Below are 22951 nucleotides of genomic sequence, written 5' to 3'. Positions count from 1 at the left end.
CTCCCTCTAACCCACTCCTCTGCCTTCCCTTTCTTTGTCCTCTGATCTTGCCTCCCCGCCCCCCTCTCCTCCCCCATCACCATCCCACCTCCGCTTCCCCCCACCTTCCATCTCTTCCGCCTCTTACTTCGGTGGTACTTTCTGTGGGCGCGTGCACAGTGAGGACGTACGCATACACGCGTGTACATTGATACCCAAGCATGCACACACGTGTGCACACGGGGGCCTGTGAACGCACAGGTGTGTGTCAGCAGGAGCATACCTCAGACGTGCACACAATGGTGCCCAGGGACACACACATGCACGCAAGGGCACAGGAGCCTCCAAGCCACACCTGCACTCACGGGTGCGCACACGCAGCCCTGGGTCTGGCTGGGGGTGCTGCAGGCCCGGGGGGGGGGCCCTCTCAGCCCTGGAGAAGCGGAGCCCATAGCCTCAGCCCCTCCGCAGCCAGGTTTCTGAGCCCCCGGGGAGCATTACCGCTGGGGTTGGGGAAGGGGCAGGATGGGGGGAAGGGAAGCCTTGTCAAGGACACCAGCAAGAGAAAGGAAAAAAAAAAAATAAAGTGGAAGAAATAAAATCAAAAGGCTTTTAAGGCTGCTCTCCCCAAGTAGTTATGTCTTGGCTGCGATTGCCGGCAATGAAATATTGTGCTCTCTGATCGCATAATGCAGGGAGCTCTGCAGCCCCCTCCCCCTGCCCGTGGCAGGCCTACCCCCCTTCCCCTCCTTCCCCCTCCCCGCCCCCCCTTCTTTCCTTACAGATCTGCCTCCTTGCTCCCGGAAGGGTCCTGAATGTTTAATGGAGGGCACAGCTGATGCCCACATCCACCCTGGCACTGACCCCAGGAGGGACCCTGAAAGCCACAGCTAGCCAGGACACCCCAGTCCACAGCCTGGGCAGGAAGGGACAGCCCAGCCAGGGGATGGGAATCCTGCCCATGCCCAGCAATTGTGGTGCCCAGGGCGTCTCCCTGCAGAGAAAGTGCTGGCTCTGGGGGTCTTTTAGGTGTGACAGCATCCTCAGTCCGAGAAGGAAATGAGGACCCTGTGTCACTGATTGGGATCCCCTGCCCTTGGAGCCCTGAGAGGCTGGGGACACACCTGAGGCTCCTGGAGACTGCATGTGTTGGGGCAGAGGGTGGAAAGGTGAGGGGATAGGTGGAGGGTGTCATGGCCTGATTTTCAGCGTTTAGTTAAAAACGGAGCTCCATAATAAGAGGTCTGGCTTCCAGCCTCAGCTTCCATTCCAGCTCCCTCACTTCCTGGTTCTGTGACCTTGGGCAAGCTCCGAGCCTTGTGTGTCTAAGTTTCCACACCAGAAAGGATAGAGCAAATAATAGAACCAGCTTCATAGGGTTACTGGAGGATTAGAAGAGAAAATATATGCAAAGTGCTTAGCACAGGGCCCAGTGCACAGGAGGGGCCCATGTAAGTAGGGCTAATTATCTTTGTAATCCACAGTGGCTCCACCCCGATTTTCCTGGACTAGGAGGGGCTGGGCTGGCAGCAGCCCACAGCCCCTCTCCTTCCCATCTTCCTCCTCCTCTCCCACCCTGGCTTCCACACCCACCCCACCCCCAGGCAATGGTTCACTCCGTGCGCCTTTCTGTCAAGGCGGCCAAATTGGCCAAATCTCCGTAATGCTAAAAAATTGGTCCATTAGCTGGCAGGGAACATTGACAGGAGGGGAGAGTGGAGAGTATCACCGCCACAGATGTGCCAGGGGCAGGGGGAAGGGGCTCCAGAGCCAGCCCTGTGTGTGTTTCTGCACATATATGTGTGCGCACGTGTGTGTGTGTGGGGGAGTGCTGAGGCTCTGCTGTGTGCCAGATGTGCTACCACTTGGGGCGTTTACAGCATCACCTCATAAACCCCAGACGGCCCTGAGTGGTTGGTCCTGTTATTATTCCCATGTTACAGATGTGGAAAGGGAGGCTCAGAGACCAAGGGGGCTTGAGCAGGTCGCTCAGCTAGTACCAGGGAGAGAACTCACCCTCTGCTCTGTGACTCACTGGCCTCCATGAGGCCCCTTCCCAGAAGTCCCAGTGGCCTGAAACACTCCATGAGCCTAGATTCTGAAGCCTCTGCCCTCATCCCTGCCTCCTGGCCCTGCCCTGGGGTGGGGGTGGGGGGGGCGGGGCGCTTCTCACTGCCCTGGAGCAGCTGGCTGGGGAAGTTTATCATGTTGGGGTCAGCCATGCCCAGTTGCTCCTTGTGGGGAGAAATGATGGATGTGGGAAGTGATCAGTGCCTGGAGGAGGATGGGGAGGGAAGCTCAGGGTTTCTGGCTGCCATGGCTGCCCTCCTGGGCAGGGCCAGGAGGCAGGGATGAGGGCAGAGACTTCAGAATCTAGGCTCATGGAGTGTTTTAGGCCACTGGGACATCTGGAAAGGGGCTCCACAGAGGCCAGTGGAATCACAGAGCAGAGGGTGAGTTCTCTCCCTGACACCTGCTGAGCGACCCTGCTCGAGCCCTTCTGGTCTCTGAGCCTCCTGTCCTATTTGGAAGTCATCTCACTTAAATCTAGCCCAGGTAGATATTCCTGTCCCTCTTTTGGGGCAAAGCAATTGAGGCCTGAAGAGGCTAAGTAACCTGTCCACAGCTAGTGGAAGGTGGCGATGGGATTGAATCCACATCAGTTTGACTCCAGAGTCTGGGGTTTCAATCCTTCTGCTCCAGTGATGGGGAGTACCTCTCTGGGTGTTGTGTCCTATCAGGACAGTTTGCATCCTGAGAATGTGTTCATTCATTCTTTCCTTCCATGCATATGAAGTACCTTCTAGTGCCAGCGCTGTGCACTGGGGACGCAGAGACAAACCAGCCCCTTCCCTGCCCCCAGGCCCCCCACTCCTGCAGCCCCAGGAAGCCCTGCCTCTCCTCTGGGGGCTGCTCAGCAATCCTCGCTTCTTCTCTCTCCCTCTACTCCTTGCTTCCTGGATCTACTTAACTGTGAGTCGGTCCACCCAGCTGCCTGCACGCACGGGCCCCCATCCCTGCCTATAAGAGGCAAGAACCAGCTAGTGGACTTCAGGACCTGACCTAACCAATTTTTGCTCTGCAGTTCCCCAGCCCCCCATTTCCCACCCCAGCACCCCCACCAGATGGGTGGTAGGGACCTGGCTGGTGACTAGGGATACAGCTGCCCACTCCAACCACCCCAAGGGAACAATACTTCAAGGCCAATGCCCTGGGCTGTGGCTGGGGACAGTGGAGGCTGGCAGGCTGGGGAAAGAGCCTTCTCTTAGCCATAACCTGTCTTGAGACACCACCAAAGGTCTGGCTGGGCTGCTGCATGGCCCCGGCCCCACTGTCTATTATGCTGCATAGTGTCCCCCCAATTCCTGTGTTCAAGCCCTAATCCCTATCGGGATGGCATCGGGAGCTTGGGTGTCTGGGAGGTGATTAGGCCATGAGGGTGGAGCCGTCACGATGGGATGTGTGCCCTTCTAAGAAGAGAGTTTGCTTCCTCCCTCTGCTCTCTGCCATGGGAGGATAAAACCAGGGGACAGCACCTGCAAACCAGCATGGCCCCAGCTGTACTGGCACCCTGGCCTCACACGCCCAGCCCCCAGGACTGTGAGGATACACCCAACCTGTCGTGTTTGCTATAGCAGCCTGAACGAACATGCCATCTCCCCACGAGAAGTGAGTGGGCGCCCAAGAGCCAGCCATGGCCCAGAAGTGAGGGGATGTTGAGGGACATAGGGCAACCCGGCCTCCATCTGTCTCGAGACAGAACTAGGATTCAGCTTCTCAAGTCCACATTGCCCCTTTTAACATCCCCTCTCTGCAACTCTGCAGGGTAGCCAGGCACGCATGGCAGGGGTGGAGCACAGACTGCTGCAGGGAGGGCCGGCCTCTGATGCTGCTGCTCCCTGAGTAGTCCAGGTGGCAAGTGACTCTCCCCCACTTCTACCCCTTTGCCCCCCCGCAGCTTGATTCCTTAGAACCCTGGACTGACTGTGGTGAGGCATGGTGGTCACAACTTTGGGCTCCGATATCCAGCAGTTTAGGTTCAGGTCCTGCCTCTGACACTTCCCGGCTCGTGACTTGGGAAAAGCCCCTTTATTGTAAGCTGTGGTCTCACCTTGCAAAGCGGGAGGATAATAATGGCACCTGCCCCTTGGGTGCTGTTGCCAGAAGTCAGTGAAATGCAACAGTGCGGAACAATGTGAGTCCTGAGGGTGATGACGGTAGTGAAATTATGTTGAAAGGGATGATGATGATGATGGTGGCAGTGCTGACGACGGGGAAGTCAGTGAAAAGGATGAGGAGGTGAGGTGACGGTGCTGACGGTGGTAGAATAGGGGAGGGCGACAAGGATGGCTGCTGCAATCCAGGCCCAGTGAAGCAAGACAGCAAGGCAGATGGGAAGCTCGCTGGTGCAGGGGTATGAAGCCGAAGGGTGCTTCTCTGTGGATCCTATGCCTCCCCCACCTGCTGTTAACCCACCGCCTCCAGCCAGCCCCGGAGAAGGCTGAGGTCTCTCCTCTTCCTGCCTGACTCTGGCTGGGCATTGATATGTCCATGGCCCCCTGGCCCCACCCAGGTCTCTGGGAAGCATCCACGAGTCCTGGCGGCTGCTGTGAGTCCCGGTTCTCCAGACCCAAAGGACCTATCAGCAGGTGACCATGGGGTCCAGCATGGCAGGCATGGACTGGTGCCTGGGTCTTGAGCAGGAGTCCCAAGGCTGTGGGCCATCCCGTGGGCTCTGAGGAGGGTCAGGGCAGGGCCATGGACCTCAGATGGGCTCCACAGGAGAAGGCAGTCATGTGGGCTGGATGGGCAGGCAGCTGCATGCTTCTGAGTTTGGAGTCAGATCTGTTCACATCTAGTTCCACCACTAACAAGCAAGAGGTGAAAAAACCTGGCTGTTTCCTAGTCCCCCTGAGTCTCAACTTTATCTCTGTCCTGACACATGGGGCCATGATTGTATCTACCTGGCAGAAGTTGTTTTTGCAGGTTGGGCGGGCAGCAGAACACCTGCCCCTGGGAGGTACCCTGGAGACATTGCTGATTTCATTATCATGGCCGCCATCGGCTCTCAAGGGCTGCATAGACCCTGGCCTGGGCTGCATCCGGGACAGTCATGGGCCAGACCCAGGCTGGGCTGGGGGCTTCTGGCAGGCAGGCTGGGCTGGGATGCTTCACCTCCCTGACCCCTCCATGTGCCAGATGCCCGGCTCTCCACTGCCCCCACCCCCAGCCTCCCCCTGTGCCCTCTCCACAGGCTGGCGAAGGCTCTGACGTGTGAAATAAAAAGAGATTTTAATTACCTCTCAGCAAAACAGCAATTAGAGAGAATCACAGCACAACAGCGGTCCCCTCCTCCACTACCCCAGCCAGGTCCGCCTTCTCGCCTCCTCTCCTCCTCTCCCCATAACCCCAGAGTGAGGCTGGGTATGACAAGAAGTCCTCCCATTCAGCTCAGGCCCCAGTCCCTGTGCCCCAGTCGGGTGTGAGGTGGGCGAGCCAAAGGTCAGGAGGTGGTCTGTGCTGGGGATGGGGGCGGGAGGGTGCAAGGGCTGTACGGAAAACCCGCAGATGACAAGGGCTGCTTGGGGAAGTGGAGCCTCCTTCTGTGCACACCTCAAGGATAGCCAGGGCCCCGTCTCTCTGGGGTCTGTGTGCGGACCACAGGGTTTTCCATCCACACCGCCTGTGCCCTGGCAGTGCCTGTCCCTGTGTGTGTGGCCGGCATGTGTGAACACCCGTGTGTGCATGTGAGCCTGGCAGCAACCTGGGGCAGTGCAACCCTCAGGATGAGCAGGCTGTGCTGAGCAGGCAGTGTGTTCTCTTGCAACAGGCTTTTAAAATAATTGCCTGTGACCCTGAGCAGTAGCTCTCTGTCTGATGGCTGCCCCCGCCCCAGGCCTCTGCTGCCAGGGGTCACTGCTCTGTCCATCTGCAGCGGCTGGGGCACCTGTGCTGTACTTGGGGATGGGGCAGGGAGGGCGGGTGAGGTGTCCCCATGGGTGGCCTGAGGCTGGGGGTGTCGGGTGGTGGGTGGCTGATTGAAGGGATAATTGCAGGCAGCAGGCCCTAGCTAATGCATGCTATGATTAAGCCCCGTTACTGAGGGAGGCTGCTGAAGCATGGGGGCGGGGGTGGGGGCTGGGGATAGGCCGCCTGTTGGGGGCTGACAGCCTTTCTCATGGGAGGGGGAGCGGGCAGCCACTGATACCTCTGTAGTCCCCTACCTTCCAGAGCTGCAGCCTGATGAGTGGGGAGAGCCAGGTCCAAGGAGTAGGAGGGACCGCCCCCGCCCCCGACAACAGTCACATATGCCCACCCCTGGGCAAAGGTCTGCAAGCCTCCATTCAGTTGCCTAGGGGCCAACCCCCATGGAGGAGCAGCAGTTTCCTGGCCATGAATCCTGGGGTTCCTGTACTGTGAAGCCTCCCAGCCCCAATGCCAAGGAACACCATCACTGGGTTGTGGAAGCCAGACTGCATCGGCACTGTGGCTCATGCCTGTAATACTGGCACTTTGGGAGGCTGAAGGGGGTGGATCACCTAAGGTCAAGAGTTCCAGACCGGCCTGGCCAACATGGTAAAATCCTATCTCTACTAAAAATACAAAAATTAGCTGGACTGGGTTCCTGTAATCCCAGCTACTTGGGAGGCTGAGGCAGGTTAATCGCTTGAACCCGGGAGGCAGAGGTTGCAGTGAGCCGAGATCAAGCCATTGCACTCTAGCCTGGGCAACAAGGTCGAGACACTCTCTCAAAAAAAAAAAAAGTCAGACTGGCCGTGAATGGACAGCTGACAGGAGGGACCGCAGCTCACTGGGTGTCACAGATGCCAAGTACCTGTGATGGGGCCACAGATGAGCCTGGTGAGTACCTGCAACGTGTCCCCACGTCTGACCCACTTGTCCATGGGGAACAGACCTCAGCATCTATTTCCCAGAGGCCCAGAGCAGGTACATGACTTCCCCAAAACACAGCCAGGGCTGGGTCACACTGCACGTACACTAGTCTCAGTGTGGCCACTCACCAGCTGTGTGACTGTGAAAGTCAATCTCTCAGGGCCTCAGTTGCTTCCTCTGGGAAATGGGATAATAGTAGCACCTACTCCTGGGCTTGTCCTGAGGAGTGAATGAGGTAATTCAGCACTTACTGCCCGGGGCCTGGCCCGGAAGTCAGCTACTTCTGTCCTCAACACTGTCTTTGCTCTCTGACCCACATCCTGTGGGAGGCAGAATCCTAAGATGCCCCAAGATTCCCAGCCCCTGGTGTACACATGCATGTCCCACCATTACTCAACTGAACACAAATCTGGGGAGTGTTGTGAAGGGATTTTACAGATGTGATTAAGGTTCCAAATGATTTTAAGACAGGGAGATTATTGGAGTGAGCCTGACCTACACACGAGCCCTTCAAAATCAGAATTTTGCCAAGGGCAGTGGTTCACACCTATAATCCTAGCACTTTGGGAGGCCAAGATGGAAGGATTGCTTGAGCCCAGGAGTTTGAGACCAGCCTGGGCAACACAGAGAGATCCTATCTCTTAAAAAATAAATAAGTAAAAGCAAGAGTTTCCCTGGCTGGTCAAAGTGAGGAAAACAGAAATTTGAAGTAAGTGGAAGATTCCACTGGAGAGAGGGATCCTCCATTGGAAATAGAGGGGGACTCTGGGGGCTGACAGCAGCACCCCCAAAGTAGACACCTTGATTTTACCACTTCAGGAAACTGAATTCTGCCACAAACCCTGACCTTGGAGGAGGCCCCTGAACCCCAGATGAGTGCCGCATCCCCAGCCGACACCTTGATTTGGCCCAGTGAGGCCATGGGCGGAGAATCACATGCCTGGATGGCCGACCCCGTGAGCTGGGAGCTTGTACAAGCGAGCGCTCTAAGTAGCTGCATTTCTGCTCGTTTGTTCGGCAGCAGCAGCAAACTATAGCCCTCTTTCGTAGTTCTGTCACAGACTCTGGGACATCTTGCCAAGAGGAGAGCTTGGTGCCAGGCTGAGGGCAGCCCCAGGCATGGCTGGCACTCTCCGGTGACGTGTGGATGCGCACCTTGCTGCTGGCTACTCCTGGCAGGCCCAAGAGGCTGTCACGGGTGGAAGGGAAGGCAGAAACTTGGCACCCAGGCTTCCTGCTCGGGGCGGGGCCATGCAGGAGTTGGGGAAACCTGTACCCAGTGGCCTGTCCTCCAATCTGAACTCTCATCATGACAGAGGAGGAAGTCTGTGGGAGCCCCTGCCATGCACTGTCCAGCCCACACCCCCCGAGTGCGTGGCAGTGGACAGAGGTGGGGCAGAGGTGGGCACTGGTATTCACAGTGATCGGGGTGAATCACCAGAGCACCAGACCTACGTCTCCAGTCCTTTATCCCACAGTTCCACTGTAAGGAGCCTCTGACAATGCCTGACCCTCAAACACACAGTCTGGAAGGAGGCTCTACCAGAGCCAGGCCCCTGTGCCCAGCCCCCCGCCTGCCAATATCTGCCTTCCTCAGACCCTCTGTCTTCTCCCCTGCATAGCCCTGCTCTCTCTCCTACAAGGGACAATTAGTGGCCTCAGCTTTAATTAGCTAACGATCCCCTTCAGCTCCAATCACTTGAGATGATGATGGAGTACTGGGGGAGGGGCTGCAGGCCCAGGGACCCTGTGAGCCAAGGAAAAGGCCTTTCAGGCAGTTCAGGCTTCCCGGCCTGTCCCAGGCTCGCCCCTCCTTGCATTCCCAGGCAATGCACCATGGAGACCCTGGCAGGAAGGGGTGTCCAGGGATGCCATATCCGCATCCGTCTTGCAGCAGGAGCCGAGCTCCTGTGTTGGCCTGTCCATCAGATGGGGAGCCCCAGGGGCCTGCTTGTCGGTGCTGGAGGCTGCCCAGCTGGAGACTCTCTACTGCCCCCTCCTTCCTGTCCCCCTTCACCACTATCCAACTTTCACTCTGCAAATCTGACCCCCACTCCTGACTCCCTGCCTTGTGGTCAAGGCCTGGCCACTTAGGTTGGGCAGGAAGGACGAGGCAATGGGGAAATCTAGTGTCCCAGCAGAGCTGAGGAGGAGAGGCTGTTATGAAAATACCGAGTCATAAGAACGTCAAGTGGGGACACATGCAGTTCAGGATGTACCCAGTGCTACAGACAGAAAACAGCTTGGCCTCTTCAGATAGGGAAATCCAGGAAGGGCCCATGGAGGTGGGGACATCTGGAAAGGAGGCCAAGGTCCCGGCTACAAGCCCTGCCCTGAGATGCCTCCTGAGGTCTCTGGGCAAAGCCAGCCTTGGCATCTCCAATGCATTTCCTGGGCCTGAGGTCCCAGGCTGGGCCCCTGGCTCTGAGCTGCTGTCACTTGGGTCCCCGAGCGCCCTACTGCCCCCTGCAGAGCTGTCCTTCCATCTCCCCACTCAGAGTGTGCGTGGCCCTGAGACTCTGAATGCAGCACACAGAGGGTCCAGTCTCTGTTTCAAAACGAAGTAGCTGCATGAACCTGGGCATCTTCCTTTCCTTCCATGCATCCCAGTTTCTTCCTTTGTAAACTGGGGCCAACGACAGGGCTCCCTCATGGGCTTACTCAGCGCAAGGCTCAGTGTGGAGGAGCTAGAGGGCTTGGTGCACAGCATGGCACTTGGGAGCTGCTCTGCGTGTGACAGTGGTTGTCCTGCCCACAGTTGTGACAGGCCTGTCCAGGTTGGATCTGGGGCCTTGCTCTATTCACCTGGCCCAAGATCTGGGCACCCCTGCTCTGGGGTCATGTGCCAGGCTCTGGGCTGGGCACTGTGGGGCATGCATCACTCCTGCCAGGCACCCTTGGGCACCTTCCTCAGGTGGGGGCTGTTAGGGGGCTTCTGGAAGCTTGAGATGGACCTTAAGGAGGGACACAGGTCTGGGAACACAGCACTCAGGCAGAGGGGACAGCTTGAACAAAGGCTGTGCTGTGAGTATGCCAGGCTGGGAGAGCAGGATACTCAGGGGAGTGTGAAGGGACCAGACCCAGGAAGCCTCAGAAGCCACAATGGCTGGGGCTACACAGAGGCTGGGGGCAGGAGCAGGCAGGACTGCAGCAGCATCCTGGGGGGGAAGGAGGGAGAGACCCCTTCTCCACTAAGAAAGGGAGAAGGAAGGGCCAGAGCGGTAGACAGGAACAGGTTGGGAATGAGAGGAGGAGGTTAGAAGGCTTTCCAAGTGGGTTTGGAGTGCAGTAAGTTTCCAGCACCAGCAGGTATGGGTGGGACCTGGGCCCAGAGCCAAACACCTGGGCACAGCATCCAGGGGGTGGAGGAGGGCCAGGGGCAGGTAAGGTGGGACAGGGCGGCAGGCAGAGAGGAGAGTTCGAGGCAAGACTCCAGGCCAAGGCCTTAGGATTTGAAGACCAGACAGGGGTGGGCGAGACAACCTAAGTGTCCCTCAGCCAAGGAGGGTGACCTTGAGGACCTCTGGGTGGGAAACACCAGCACAGGCCACATGGAGAGGAGAGTCACTCAAGTATCCATCCTATTGTGTCTTGTTTATTAAAAATAAATCAATAAGGGCTGGGCACAGTGGCCCACACTTTGAGAGGCCCAATCCCAGCACTTTGAGAGGCTGAGGAAGACAGCCTCTTCAAGTGATCACAGTCATCACTCAACTTGATCGCCAGGAGTTCAAGACCAGCCTGGGTAACATAGTGAGACTCACGTCTCTACACAATAAAAAAAAATTAGCCAGGCATGGTGGCAACACCTGTGGTCCCAGCTACTTTGGAGGCTAAGGTGGGAGGATTACTTGAGCCTGGGAGGTCCAGGCTGCAGTGAGGTATGGCTGCGGCACTGTACTCTCGCTGGGCAACACCACGGGCTGCCAGTGCGTGACAGAGGGCTTTCATGCATATCCTCTATGTACTTGTGTGGCTTAAATATTTTAATGCAAGAGTATATTTACATGTTTCCTGTATAAAAACAGCATTACTCTAGAGGTTGGGAGGCAACCCAGAGAGGAGTCTGTGCATGGCGGGACAAAGTGAACCATGGGGTTCAGAGTGGAGGGGAGGCGTGCAGGAGACTGGAAAACGGCTCTTCTTGTCATTTGGCGGGTTCAGGACCCAAGCGCCTGGGCAGGTTTGTCTGGGTGCTGTGCCTGGTGTATGGCCTGGAGTCCAGAGATACTTCATGCAGGGCGTCTCCATGAATGATCACAGTTGTCACTCGACTTGATTACATGCGTCCCCTGTCCCACAGCCTCCAGAAGGGGCTGTGGGTTACACGGAGATGAAGAACAGGGGCTGCCGTAGGAGAGACCTACGCATCCAGTGGAGTAGGGGCCTGTGGAGTCAGCATCTGATCAGAGAGGTGAGGTCACTCCCAGGTGCCCCAAGGATGGGTGGCGATTGGCTGGAGGAGGGGAGGGAGGAAGGGGGCTCCAGGCAGCCAGAACAGCGAGTGCTAAGGCCTGAGGGATGAGGCTGGAGATAGCCAGTCACCTTCTGGAAAATGGAAATAGAGCTGAGTGACCAGAGGAAAGAGGGAGGTGTGGGGGCGGGGAAGCAGAGAGGGTCAAAGAGAAGAGCTGGGAGGAGGCCCTGCCTCATGGGCCACGCTAAGGTGTGTGAGCTCCACCGTGAGGGGTGAGGAGGGGTTCTGGCATGGAGAACCCCTCCACAGAGTGGAGGCCAGGGCAGCAGTCCAGGGTGGAGTGGGCCTAGTTCGGGGTCAGGGCCTAGCAAAGGAGCTCAGCTGGAGGTCTGGACACGGTGGAGGAAGCCAGCCCAGGAGGGCTGGGGAGTGTGGGGAGGTGAGAGGCCAGGCCTGGGAGCCCAAGGGCTGCCTTGAGGCACAGGAATCTGAAAGTCAGTGAGGGACAGAGACCCCACTGCCCGGCCAGAGGCAGGCCTCACTGGAGGCTCAGGCAGGACTGATGGGCACCCTGTCACCCCACCTGGTCACAGCAGCGGTGAGGAGTGGAGGCCTGGGGCAGAGTGCTGGGGTCCTGGGGCTTTGGGGATCTCTCAGTTCAACTGTGGCCCTGAGATTTCCAAGGCAAACCTGAGTCAGCACCGTGGCGGCTGCGGAGGCTCTGGCCTTCCTCTGCCCCCTCCCTGCCACCCGGCCACTTGGGAGAGTCATTTCATTTCTCAAATTAAAAATCCATTTTGTGCCTTGAATAATAGATGGGATGAGCCCCGAGAGGCCGGGTGGAGGACAGGAAGCTGGCTGGGGTGTGTTTTGAGGGCTCAGCTCAGAAGACACCACACATCTGCAGAGGTGTGGGGCCTGGTTGGACAGGGTGGAGGCTGGCGGGGCAGGTCCCAGAGCTGATGCCCTGAGGCGGCACACTGAGGCAGGACAAGGGGTTCATCCCCACCCACATGCAGGCTGGAGGAGAAAAGCGGGTCCCACCACAAACAGGTTCCAGATAGGGCCAGGCCTGGCGTTAGGTGGCAGCCCCACCTCAGAGCGAGGCACTTAGCTACCCACTTGGTGAATGGGCAACAGATGCAAGCTATTGGTGACAGCATGTGGTCCCCAGGGAGGGCTCCATGCCCGGAACCCAAACCGAGTGATGCCCCACTCTACAGGGTGGCTGGGATCTGCCCTTGGTCAGGGAGGAGACAGAGGGTCAGGCTCTGAACCCATCTCTGCCCCTGGCATCCCCTCAGGCTTTTGCTCTCCAAGTCAGTTGTGGCGGCACCCCACTGCTCCCCCAAGCTGGGCACTCAGCTGCCTCACTCAGGGCTTGGCTGGGTTTAGTTGGGCACTGCTGTGGCCTGTCATTCTCTTGCTCATGAGTCATGGGGTCACCTTGGCAATTAGGGGTAGGAAGAGAGCCCCCCCCCAAAGAGTGAGCAAGCAACAGGCCGGACCGCTGGTGCCCTACTCCCCTACAGCGTCAGTTTCCCTTACAGAGAAGGTGTTGAAGTCAAGGAAGTGGGCCTCCGACCTCTCTTTATTGGTAGTCTGTGCAGGGCCACCAGGACTGAGGGGTCAGAGAGCCCAATTCCAAGTCAACTCCTGTAGGCCCTGGTTGCTGCTCTCTGGGGCAGGGCTGGGGGATGAGAAGTGAACAGAGCAGGTGAGGTGGAGCCTGCAGGGCACCTGGCTGGGAGTCCTGAGGCCCATGAGCAGATCAATAGCAGCTGAGTCTGGGAGAGGGTGGCTGGAAGGGGGTCCCAGAGCTGACCTGGGAGGGAGGAGGAAAGGAAGAGGGAGGGAGAAAGGAGGGAGGAGAGACTGAGGGCCTGGAGGCTGCCCCCACCCGACCCCTGTGGCTGGAGCGGAAGTGTCCCTAGGGAAGCATATTTGCCTCTGTGCCTTTCTGTCGGAAGAGTCGGCTCTCTGAGACAATATCCATTTTTATATTTCTTGGAAATTTCACGGCATTCATTTCGGGGAAAATAAAAGCTGTCATTGCTGGAGAAATGATACCAATCAGGGCCTGAAAAGGCTGGAAAATTATCCTCCCGGAGACAGGAACGTTGAGGGAAAAATGCAGATTAAAAGCACAAAGAGCCACTTTGCCACCTCTCTGCCCTCCCCTCCCCCGTCATGGAAACACCACATTTTAAGTAATTCCATTTTTTCCTCCTTAGAATTAATAGGACCCGAGAAGGATACATTGGGCAGAGGATGACCCTGGGGTGGCCAGAGATGGAGGCAGGGTATCCAGAGTGGGGGCTTAGAGATGGAGAGGTGAACACACAGGAGACAGGCAAGACAGGGGCAGAGGCTGTCACTCGGGGCCAGGGCCCAGGAGCTGGGCAGATGCACAGCCCCAGAGGACTGGAATGGGGTGATGGGTAGGTTAGCTGAGTCCCTACCTTGTCATGATTTTTATCAGATGGCCCTCCTTGGCTCTTACCATTGTTTAGGCCAATCCTGTGGGCTGGAGCCGGCAGGCCTGGAAGGGCTGATGTTTTGTGGGGTCCCCTGCTAGAGACACCAGATGGAGAAGGGGTGGGTCAGGCAGGGCAGAGAAAGCAGAGATTCCAGAAACAGTATCAGTCTTCCAAGGACCCCAAGTTCTCTAGTCCCATGAAGGCCAGGCTCTCTGGCCAAGGGAGGGAGGCAGGTAGAAGAGGCTCTGGCTCCAGGCAGCCGGGAGGCCCCACATTTAAAACGCCAGTTCATCTGGAAGAAGGCGGGGGGTGGGTGAATTTAGGGTCCCTGCTCCCTGCCTTCCCACCCCTCAACAGTCCACATACCAAGGTCTTGAGGCTCAGGGCCTGTCTGAGGCCTGGGGCTGCTGGGCAGAGGGGGCAGGCTCCAGCCCTTCCAGGCGCCAGCAGGGAGACTTCTCTCCTTGTCTGGCCTTTTCTTCCTACCTGGGCCAGGGACTTCCTGAGCGGTGGTGCCAGGTCCAGCCAAGGCTGGGGAGGATGGGGAAGGGGGCTGCATGCCCTCTTCTTGCAGGAGTCCCCACTGAGTTCCCTTCACCAGGGGATAGATGAAGGGGGCGAGGCCAACTAGAAGCCCTGGTGGAGAGCTGATCCAGGGGTTCCAAGGAGGACAAAGAAGCCGGTAGTGAAGGTGCGCTCTGCGCCAGGGACTGTGCTGGCAGATACAGGCGCTACTGACACCGCCCGCAGCCCTTGGGAGGAGTCCTCGGCTCCTCATCTCCAGCTCCAGCCCCTTTCCAGCCTGCTGGGAGTGGGGAAGCTGGATCGGAGGAGACCCCTCGCTGGAGTACCCGCTGCCCTCACTCGTCCCGGAACGCGGCTGGACCCTGGAGTCCCCGACCGCAGCCCGCGCACGACCCCCGGGCGCCTGTCTCCGCGGCAGCCGACCCACGTCCGCGCTGCCGCCCCACTGCCAGGTGGCCCGAGAGACGCAGGAGGAAGGAGGGGCGCGCGGGGCGGGCGGAGGAGGGTGGAGCCGCCGGCGCGCCCCCTCCCTCGGGCCGGCGGGCGGGCGGCGCGGCGGGCTCCGCGCGGCGGCAGAGGAGGCGGCGGGCGCTGGGAGGCACCGGACGCCCGCGCCGCTCCGCTCCGGCTCAGGCCCCCGCTCAGGCCCGACTCTCTGGGTCCCCGCTGGCTCCGGGCGCACCTGCCGGGTAAGTGGCGCCCGAGTCCCTGCCGCGGAGGCCACCATCGCGGCCACCTCCGTCTCCGCCGCCGCCACTGCACGGAGCCTCCCGGCTTTGTCTGCGTCCTTTCGGCTGCGGCTGCGACTGCGGCTCCCGGGCTCGGCTCTCCGGCTTCGCGGACTGCGCAGCACAGCGCCAGGGCTCGGGGCTCGCCGGCCAGCTCGCGCCCCGCCGGGGGTGAAACTTCGCCCAAGTTTGGGTTCTGGGGAGAACCTGTTGAAGCCAGGAGTGGCTCGGGGCGGAAACAGAGATGGTGGGGGTGGGAGGAAGAAACTGGTCTTGGGTTCTCCATCAGGGCCATCCAGTGGGTGGGCTGTGTGTCCGAGACCCTGGGGCGTTGGCGCGCGCCCCTAGGAAAGGGGTGAGTGGGCCGTCGGGCCACCAAGCAGAAAGAGCCAGCAAGCGGGGTTGGAGTGGTGGGTCCTGAGGACTTCCGCGAGGACGAAGTTTGGTTCTTTGGCCGCTTTCTGGAGCCTGTGTCTGGGTCCAGCGCGGAGAGCTGGAAGTGCCGCATAGACGCGCCCCTGACCGCACCTCCTCACTCAAGCCTCGGCTCCTTCCCCTACCTCACTCGGCCTTGGCTGGGGCAGGTCGTGGACAAGAAAGACGAAGGGAAGAGGGACGGCACTTCCAGTAAAGGCCCACTACATGCCAGGCCCCGTGCCCAGCGCCTCTTGCTTCCCATCAGGGACCGCCCAACCCTGCGGCCCGCACGTGTGTGCAGGGAGGGGACAGGGGAGAAGACTCCATTGTTCACGTGGGGGTGGTGGCCCCGCCGAGCTCTCCTTGTCCCTGGATTCCGCAGTGAACGAGGCCCAATGCTGGGGCCTCCGCATCCAGGACTGCGCACCTCCTCTTGCCCTGGAGCCCCGTCGGGCTGCGGCGCCTCCTGAGCCTGCTTCTGCCTTTCCAGCAGCTGCGGCTCCGGGGCCATGTGGAGGACCACCAGGAGGTCGGCAGCCGCGAGCATCCCGTAGCCCAGGTGGCCCAGGGCTGCAGCGCGGCGGCCTCAGCGCCATGGAGCCGCCGTATTCGCTGACGGCTCACTACGACGAGTTCCAGGAGGTCAAGTACGTGAGCCGCTGCGGCGCGGGGGGCGCTCGCGGGGCCTCCCTGCCCCCGGGCTTTCCCTTGGGCGCTACGCGGAGCGCCGCGGGGGCCCGGGCGGGGCTGCCGCGATGGAACCGGCGCGAGGTGTGCCTGCTGTCGGGGCTGGTGTTCGCCGCCGGCCTCTGCGCCATCCTGGCCGCTATGCTGGCTCTCAAGTACCTGGGCCCGGTCGCGGCGGGCGGCGGCACCTGTCCAGAAGGCTGTCCTGAGCGCAAGGCCTTCGCGCGTGCCGCTCGCTTTCTGGCCGCCAACCTGGACGCCAGCATCGACCCATGCCAGGACTTCTACTCGTTCGCCTGCGGCGGCTGGCTGCGGCGCCACGCCATCCCCGACGACAAGCTCACCTATGGCACCATCGCGGCTATCGGCGAGCAGAACGAGGAGCGCCTACGGCGCTTGCTGGCGCGGCCCGGGGGTGGACCTGGCGGCGCGGCCCAGCGCAAGGTGCGTGCTTTCTTCCGCTCGTGCCTCGACATGCGCGAGATCGAGCGACTGGGCCCGCGGCCCATGCTGGAGGTCATCGAGGACTGCGGAGGCTGGGACCTGGGCGGCGCGGCGGAGCGCCCGGGGGTCTCGGCGCGATGGGACCTCAACCGATTGCTGTACAAGGCACAGGGCGAGTACAGCGCCGCCGCGCTCTTCTCGCTCACAGTCAGCCTGGACGACAGGAACTCCTCGCGCTACGTCATCCGCGTGAGTGCTCCCCCCTAGCTCCCCGACAGCGGCCACAGACCCGGGGCGTAGTGGCCTTGCCCAGGGCTTCTTGCGCGCGCGAGGCGGGTGCGCGAGAAGAGACTAGGGGAGAAGAGAGCAGGGGAGGGGAAGGGAGCGCACAGCGGCAGAGCGCGGGAGGAGGGCCCAAGTAATTTCCCTGGGGTAATTGCAGTGTTTAGCTGAGCCGCGGGAGCTGTAATTTCCCAGCCCTCTTGCAGGCAGTGAGGGCCAGGAGGGAGGGGCGCGCCGGCGGGCTGGGTGGACATCTCGGCGAGGGCTGGCGCTGGCCCCAAAGCTAGGGGTCCCAACAGTCAGTGGAGGATCTACAAATGTCCCTGACAAATAAGGAAAATGCAGGCGTACAGGGGGAAGATTGGGCGTCCCCAGGCTGGAACAGTCAGGGATGGGGCTTTGGCCATTTAATCTGGGTAGGAGGAGGGGCTGGGGTCTGTGTGTTTCTGGGGCTGTACCCATGGATGTCTGGGTGCACTCTGGGCATTGAGGGGGGAATTCCCTCTGTTTAGGGAACTTGAGGGCATGGACCTCTGACCTCTGGCTCCTGTCTCCCTCCTCAGATTGACCAGGATGGGCTCACCCTGCCAGAGAGGACCCTGTACCTAGCTCAGGATGAGGAGAGTGAGAAGGTGCGGGGACACGGGATGGGAAGGGAGGGAAGGCCTGGGGCCCCGGAGGGGTGGACCCAGGCTAGGCCTGTCCCTGTCCCTGGATAAGCCCCCTCCCCTGGTACAGATCCTTGCAGCATACAGGGTGTTCATGGAGCGAGTGCTCAGCCTCCTGGGTGCAGACGCTGTGAAGCAGAAGGCCCAGGAGATTCTGCAGGTGGAGCAGCAGCTGGCCAATGTGAGCAGGCCAGGTTGGCGGCTGCCCTGGACTGGGGGGAGGGCACCATGGAGCAGGGCTGGGTCAGCTGTGATCTCTCCCCCAGATCACTGTGTCAGAGTATGATGACCTACGGCGAGATGTCAGCTCCATGTACAACAAGGTGACGCTGGGGCAGCTGCAGAAGATCACCCCCTATGTGAGTGTGGCCTAGTCCTTGTGGGCAGGCAGGGTTGGGGGTAGTTGGACAAGCCCTTCCCTGACTATGGACTCTCATGTTCCCTCATTGCCTCTCCCTGCCCCCCACCGTCTTCTGTGGCCCCTGCCACTCTGTCCCTCTCTGTCAGTGAGGACTCTGACAGCCTCACTGTCCCTGTCCTTGGCCTCACAGTTGCAGTGGAAGTGGCTGCTAGACCAGATCTTCCAGGAGGACTTCTCAGAGGAAGAGGAGGTGGTGCTGCTGGCAACAGACTACATGCAGCAGGTGTCCCAGCTCATCCGCTCCACACCCCACCGGTATGGCTGCAGAGCTGGCATTTTCTGCCCAGTGGCCACTAGGTCCCTCCCCTGCACCCCGGACCTATCTGCCGGGTGGGCTTTAAATTTTCTGCTCTGCATATCTGGGATGACCTCCTGCCCCATCTTTGTGGGGTTGTCTGGGTCCTGGGTCTAGCGGCAGGTTGGGGGGAACAGGTGGCGGTGGTGCCCTTGGTGGCTCATATGAACATCTGGATACCCACTGGCTTCACCTGGCCCCCAGGGTCCTGCACAACTACCTGGTGTGGCGCGTGGTGGTGGTTCTGAGTGAGCACCTGTCCCCGCCATTCCGTGAGGCGCTGCACGAGCTGGCACGGGAGATGGAGGGCAGCGACAAGCCACAGGAGCTGGCCCGGGTCTGCCTGGGCCAGGCCAACCGCCACTTTGGCATGGCCCTTGGTGCCCTCTTTGTACATGAACACTTCTCAGCTGCCAGCAAAGCCAAGGTGGGCTGCCCTAGTTTGGGTGGGGAGAATGGTGCCAAACTGAGGGTGGACCCCTCCTGAGGCCATGGTCCTAGCATTGGGAGCCCCACATGTCCCCCTGCAGGCAGGGGCACCAGGCCTTGCTAAGGACTCAACCCATTCTGAGGCATTATACTGCTCCTCCGCAAGCCTCCTCTTCCAGGAAGCTCATGTGGACTATGAACTGCAGGTGGACCTCCCTGCCAGGCCCCAGCCCACCTTCTCAGCAGTGCTCAGGAGGCGTGGCCTCAGGGATGTCTGTGGTCATTGCTGGGGCAGTTTCCTCTTCTAGCCTGTGAGCTCATTGTTAGGGGTGCAGGGCCTGGATCCCCACCTCCAAGGTGTTCTCTTGGTGCTCAGCACTGAGATTTGGGCTTAGAAAGTGCTGCTTAAAGATGGGGGTACCCCTCCTGCCAGGAGTGATGGACCAGTGTAAACGATGGCTGAGTTGACCCTTGCTCCCTGACCCCTGACCCTGCAGGTGCAGCAGCTGGTGGAAGACATCAAGTACATCCTGGGCCAGCGCCTGGAGGAGCTGGACTGGATGGATGCTGAGACCAGGGCTGCCGCTCGGGCCAAGGTGAGGGGACTCATTGCCATCTGTTGGTCCCATACACATTGAGCACCTGCTGTGTGCCAATGAAAGAGAACAAAAGGGGCAAAGAGGCTTTGTGGAGTTGACTAGGCCTGCCTCCACCATGAAGCTCACGGTGAAGCCCACTCCCAGGCTGGCCTAGTGCTCCCTTTCTTGGTGGTGGGGGTGGGGGGCGCTGTCCCTTTCTTGGTTGGGGGGTGGGGGAAGTGCTGTGTCCGGAGGGCCCATGCCACCCTCACCTGCCCTTGGCCTGCAGCTCCAGTACATGATGGTGATGGTCGGCTACCCAGACTTCCTGCTGAAACCCGACGCTGTGGACAAGGAGTATGAGGTGGGGCCCTGACCCTGTCTGCCCAGCCTGTCCACAGCCTCTCTACTAACAGCTCTCAGGAGGGCAGGTGTCCTGCGTGGCCAGGCTGTGGCCCGGTCTGCAGTAGCCCTGCCCCGCCTGCCGCTGAGTGCTGCCCCACCTCCTGCAGTTTGAGGTTCACGAGAAGACCTACTTCAAGAACATCTTGAACAGCATCCGCTCCAGCATCCAGCTGTCAGTCAAGAAGATTCGGCAGGAGGTGGACAAGTCCACGTGGGTGCCTGGCCCAGAGCTGGGGGTCAGAGAAGGGCTGTGCAGAGAGGGCAGGAGCTGGTGGGGCACATCACCTCACAGCCACGCAGATGTGGGGGGTGCGTGGGCCAGCACAGGGCATGGGGTGGGGGCGGCAGGGTGACCCCCAGACTGTCAGGAGATGGCTGATGAGGAAGCTGTGATGTGAGGGTCATGGGGAGGGAGTGTGTGCCCCCTGTTTACCCCAGCCTCCCTCCACAGCTGGCTGCTCCCCCCACAGGCGCTCAACGCCTACTATCTACCCAACAAGAACCAGATGGGTAAGAAAACGTGTCCCTACGAGGGGCGGGGCAGGCTCTGAAAGTGGGTGGGTTTCCCACTGAGCACCCCCTTCTTATAGTGTTTCCCGCGGGCATCCTGCAGCCCACCCTGTACGACCCTGACTTCCCACAGTGAGTACATAGCTTGCCCTGTTTGTGGCTGAGGGCAGGGCTGGCATGCAGACCTTGTCTACCTGGTGTGTGTCAGCGTACCGTGGCTACAACTGCCCCAGACCCAGCTGGGTTCAAGAGTCAGGACAATTGTGGACCCTGGCTCCCCACTGCATCCTTGGTTACTTAGGTTTGTTATTTGTAACTTCCTGGAGTCTACCTTACTTGTATGAGGCTTGTTTAGATGTTTCAAAGGTGAGGCAACACTCATGATGAGGTAGGAGGCCAAACCCCACGTGGGTGCCTCCGTTTCCCTCCTGTCTCCTCCAGCTCTGTTTACCACCCAGTCAGCTCTGTTACATGTAATTTCCTATAAGGCAGCTGGCAAGGTTCCACTGGCAATCATACAGCCCATGAGGAAGCAGAGGCACAAGTGCCCCTGGACCACACGGGTGCCTCTGTGGCCTCCCTGGGCCCCCTTCTGGCCTGGCCAGGGGATATCCGGGTCCTGGGCAGCAGCATGGGGCTCTCAGAGGGTGGTGAGGGCTGGACCTGATGCTGCTGTCATGTGCCCAGGTCTCTCAACTATGGGGGCATCGGTACCATCATTGGACACGAGCTGACCCATGGCTATGATGACTGGGGTGAGGCCTGTTGGGGCCCACGGGGATGGCCGGGAGGGGGCAGGACAGGCAGTGGAGAGGCAGGGTGGCGGATGGGTTAACTGGGGCTGGTGGGTGGTGGTGGGGGGAGGGAGGTCAGGGTGACGGTGGGTCTCAGCCGGCTGCACTGCCCACAGGGGGCCAGTACGACCGCTCAGGGAACCTGCTGCACTGGTGGACGGAGGCCTCTTACAGCCGCTTCCTGAGAAAGGCCGAGTGCATCGTCCGTCTCTATGACAACTTCACTGTCTACAACCAGCGGGTGAGACCCCACCTGCTCCTTGTGCCCCTCAGGCCTGGCGGGGCACGGGCTGGGAGCATTGCACACACCCTTGCACACATGCACGTGTCCAAACAAAACACATGCCCAGGACCCTGCACACACACTCTGTTCCCATGCACACTCACGCGGACACATGATGAGTGTGTGCAGACTTACGGAGCACCAGGGCGTCGGGGGGGAAAGAGGAGGGTTGGAGTCCCCCTCAAACTCTCTGGGCAAAGGAAGGAGAAGGGTGGTGGGAATTAGGGGCTAGGGCCCAGGGTATCAATGCCTGAGGGAGGCCACCTGGGCCCCAAGCAGCCCCCTGGCCTCTTCTCTTCCCGGCAGGTGAATGGGAAACACACACTTGGGGAGAACATTGCAGACATGGGCGGCCTCAAGCTGGCCTACCACGTGAGCAGCCTGCCTGTGCTCCACCCCTGTGGTGGGAGGGGCGGGGTGGATGAGGACTCCAGGAGGGACAGAGCTGCCCCTCCCTGCCTACCCTGCAGAGCTCTGGCCTGGGGCGGGGCAGGCATGTGCTGGGGATACCATCCATTGGAAGAGGAGGGATTCACAGGCCCCCCTTCACAGGGAGAGCAGGGAGGGCTGCCTGGATGGAGGACAGAGAGGGAGCAGTGTCCAGGCAGGTGGGCACAGCAGGTCCATGCTCTGTCTGTCCCCAGGCCTATCAGAAGTGGGTGCGGGAGCATGGCCCAGAGCACCCACTGCCCCGGCTCAAGTACACGCATGACCAGCTCTTCTTCATTGCCTTTGCCCAGGTGGGCCAGGTGGGGGATTGAACTGGGAGCCTTGGGGTGGGGACACGGCATCCAGGGTCAGTCCCAGCTCTGCCTTGCCCAGGCCTCGCATGGCCAGCCTGTCTCTCATCACCTGTCCCCTCAAAGGTGATGGCCCTGTGGCACTGAGGGGGCCTGCGGCCTTGCGTGCTGGGTGGGGGGCTGGAGGTGGTGCCTGGTTTCATCTCCCCCTCCTCCCTCCATTTGACTCCTGGACCCAGAACTGGTGCATCAAGCGACGGTCGCAGTCCATCTACCTGCAGGTGCTGACCGACAAGCATGCCCCTGAGCACTACAGGTATGCTACCTGCCCGCCTGGCCTCGTCCACTCCCTGTGTTTGGGTGGGATCAAGAGCATGGGAAGGAATAGAAGTCATCCCCGGTGGCTGGGGTCGGGGTGGCTGCAGGGCCCCACACTCTGTGGGTCTCTCCCCACCCCAGGGTGCTGGGCAGTGTGTCCCAGTTTGAGGAGTTCGGCCGGGCTTTCCACTGTCCCAAGGACTCGCCCATGAACCCTGCCCACAAGTGCTCCGTGTGGTGAGCCTGGCTTCCCACCTGCACGCCCCCACTGCCTCTGCACGGATCGCCTCCTGCCGGCTACCGGGGCAAGCATGCACCCGGTGCCAGCCCCGCTCTGGGTACCACCTGCCTTCCAGCCCCTCCAGGACCCGGACCCCCTGCTGCCCCTCGCTTCAGGAGGTGCCCGGAGCAGGGGTGAGGTTGGACTCTGGGGGCTGTGGGGGAGATATACTGGGGTCCCCAGATTCTGCTCTAAGGGGGCCAGACCCTCTGCCAGGCTGGATTGTATGGGCCCCACCTTTGCTGTGTCCTTGCTGCAAAGTCTGGTCAATAAATCACTGTACTGTTGCCTTGGCCTCTTCACGGGTCCCCAGGGCAGGCGGAGCTGTAGAAAGCCCTCTGCAGGGAGACTGGGGCGCTTAGCACGATCCGGACTGT

At 60.2% G+C, this 22951-nt stretch overlaps 2 protein-coding genes across 17 annotated transcripts; one reads left to right on the top strand and one right to left on the bottom strand.

Annotated features, from left to right (window-relative positions):
• Nucleotides 1-10844: 10844 nt before the first annotated feature.
• On the bottom strand, nucleotides 10845-15987 carry LOC118154694 (uncharacterized). The gene is made up of 3 exons (XM_078375644.1): nucleotides 15589-15987; nucleotides 14137-15367; nucleotides 10845-13864 (listed from the first exon to the last, which is right to left on the bottom strand). Exons 1-3 carry the CDS (start codon nucleotides 15985-15987, stop codon nucleotides 13800-13802), a joined length of 1695 nt encoding a protein of 564 aa, XP_078231770.1. The 3' UTR covers nucleotides 10845-13799.
• Nucleotides 14870-22861, top strand: ECEL1 (endothelin converting enzyme like 1). 16 transcript variants are annotated; one of them, XM_035306072.3, is made up of 18 exons: nucleotides 14870-14984; nucleotides 15934-16820; nucleotides 17417-17485; nucleotides 17592-17702; nucleotides 17788-17880; nucleotides 18073-18197; nucleotides 18442-18664; nucleotides 19164-19262; nucleotides 19534-19608; nucleotides 19757-19860; nucleotides 20101-20159; nucleotides 20240-20291; nucleotides 20847-20914; nucleotides 21070-21194; nucleotides 21543-21608; nucleotides 21881-21976; nucleotides 22216-22292; nucleotides 22494-22861. In XM_035306072.3, exons 2-18 carry the CDS (start codon nucleotides 16035-16037, stop codon nucleotides 22504-22506), a joined length of 2241 nt encoding a protein of 746 aa, XP_035161963.1. In that variant the 5' UTR covers nucleotides 14870-14984; nucleotides 15934-16034; the 3' UTR covers nucleotides 22507-22861. The 16 variants fall into 16 exon arrangements, with proteins under 16 accessions (XP_035161963.1, XP_035161959.1, XP_035161957.1 ...); XM_035306068.3 differs by having other exon boundaries at nucleotides 22436-22861; XM_035306066.3 differs by having other exon boundaries at nucleotides 21881-21985; nucleotides 22436-22861.
• The last annotated feature ends 90 nt before the right edge of the window (nucleotides 22862-22951 follow it).

The sequence above is a fragment of the Callithrix jacchus genome, chromosome 6, assembly GCF_049354715.1.
Source record: "Callithrix jacchus isolate 240 chromosome 6, calJac240_pri, whole genome shotgun sequence".
Taxonomy (NCBI): Eukaryota; Metazoa; Chordata; class Mammalia; order Primates; family Cebidae; genus Callithrix; species Callithrix jacchus.
This window is presented reverse-complemented; position numbering and strand designations above follow the sequence as displayed.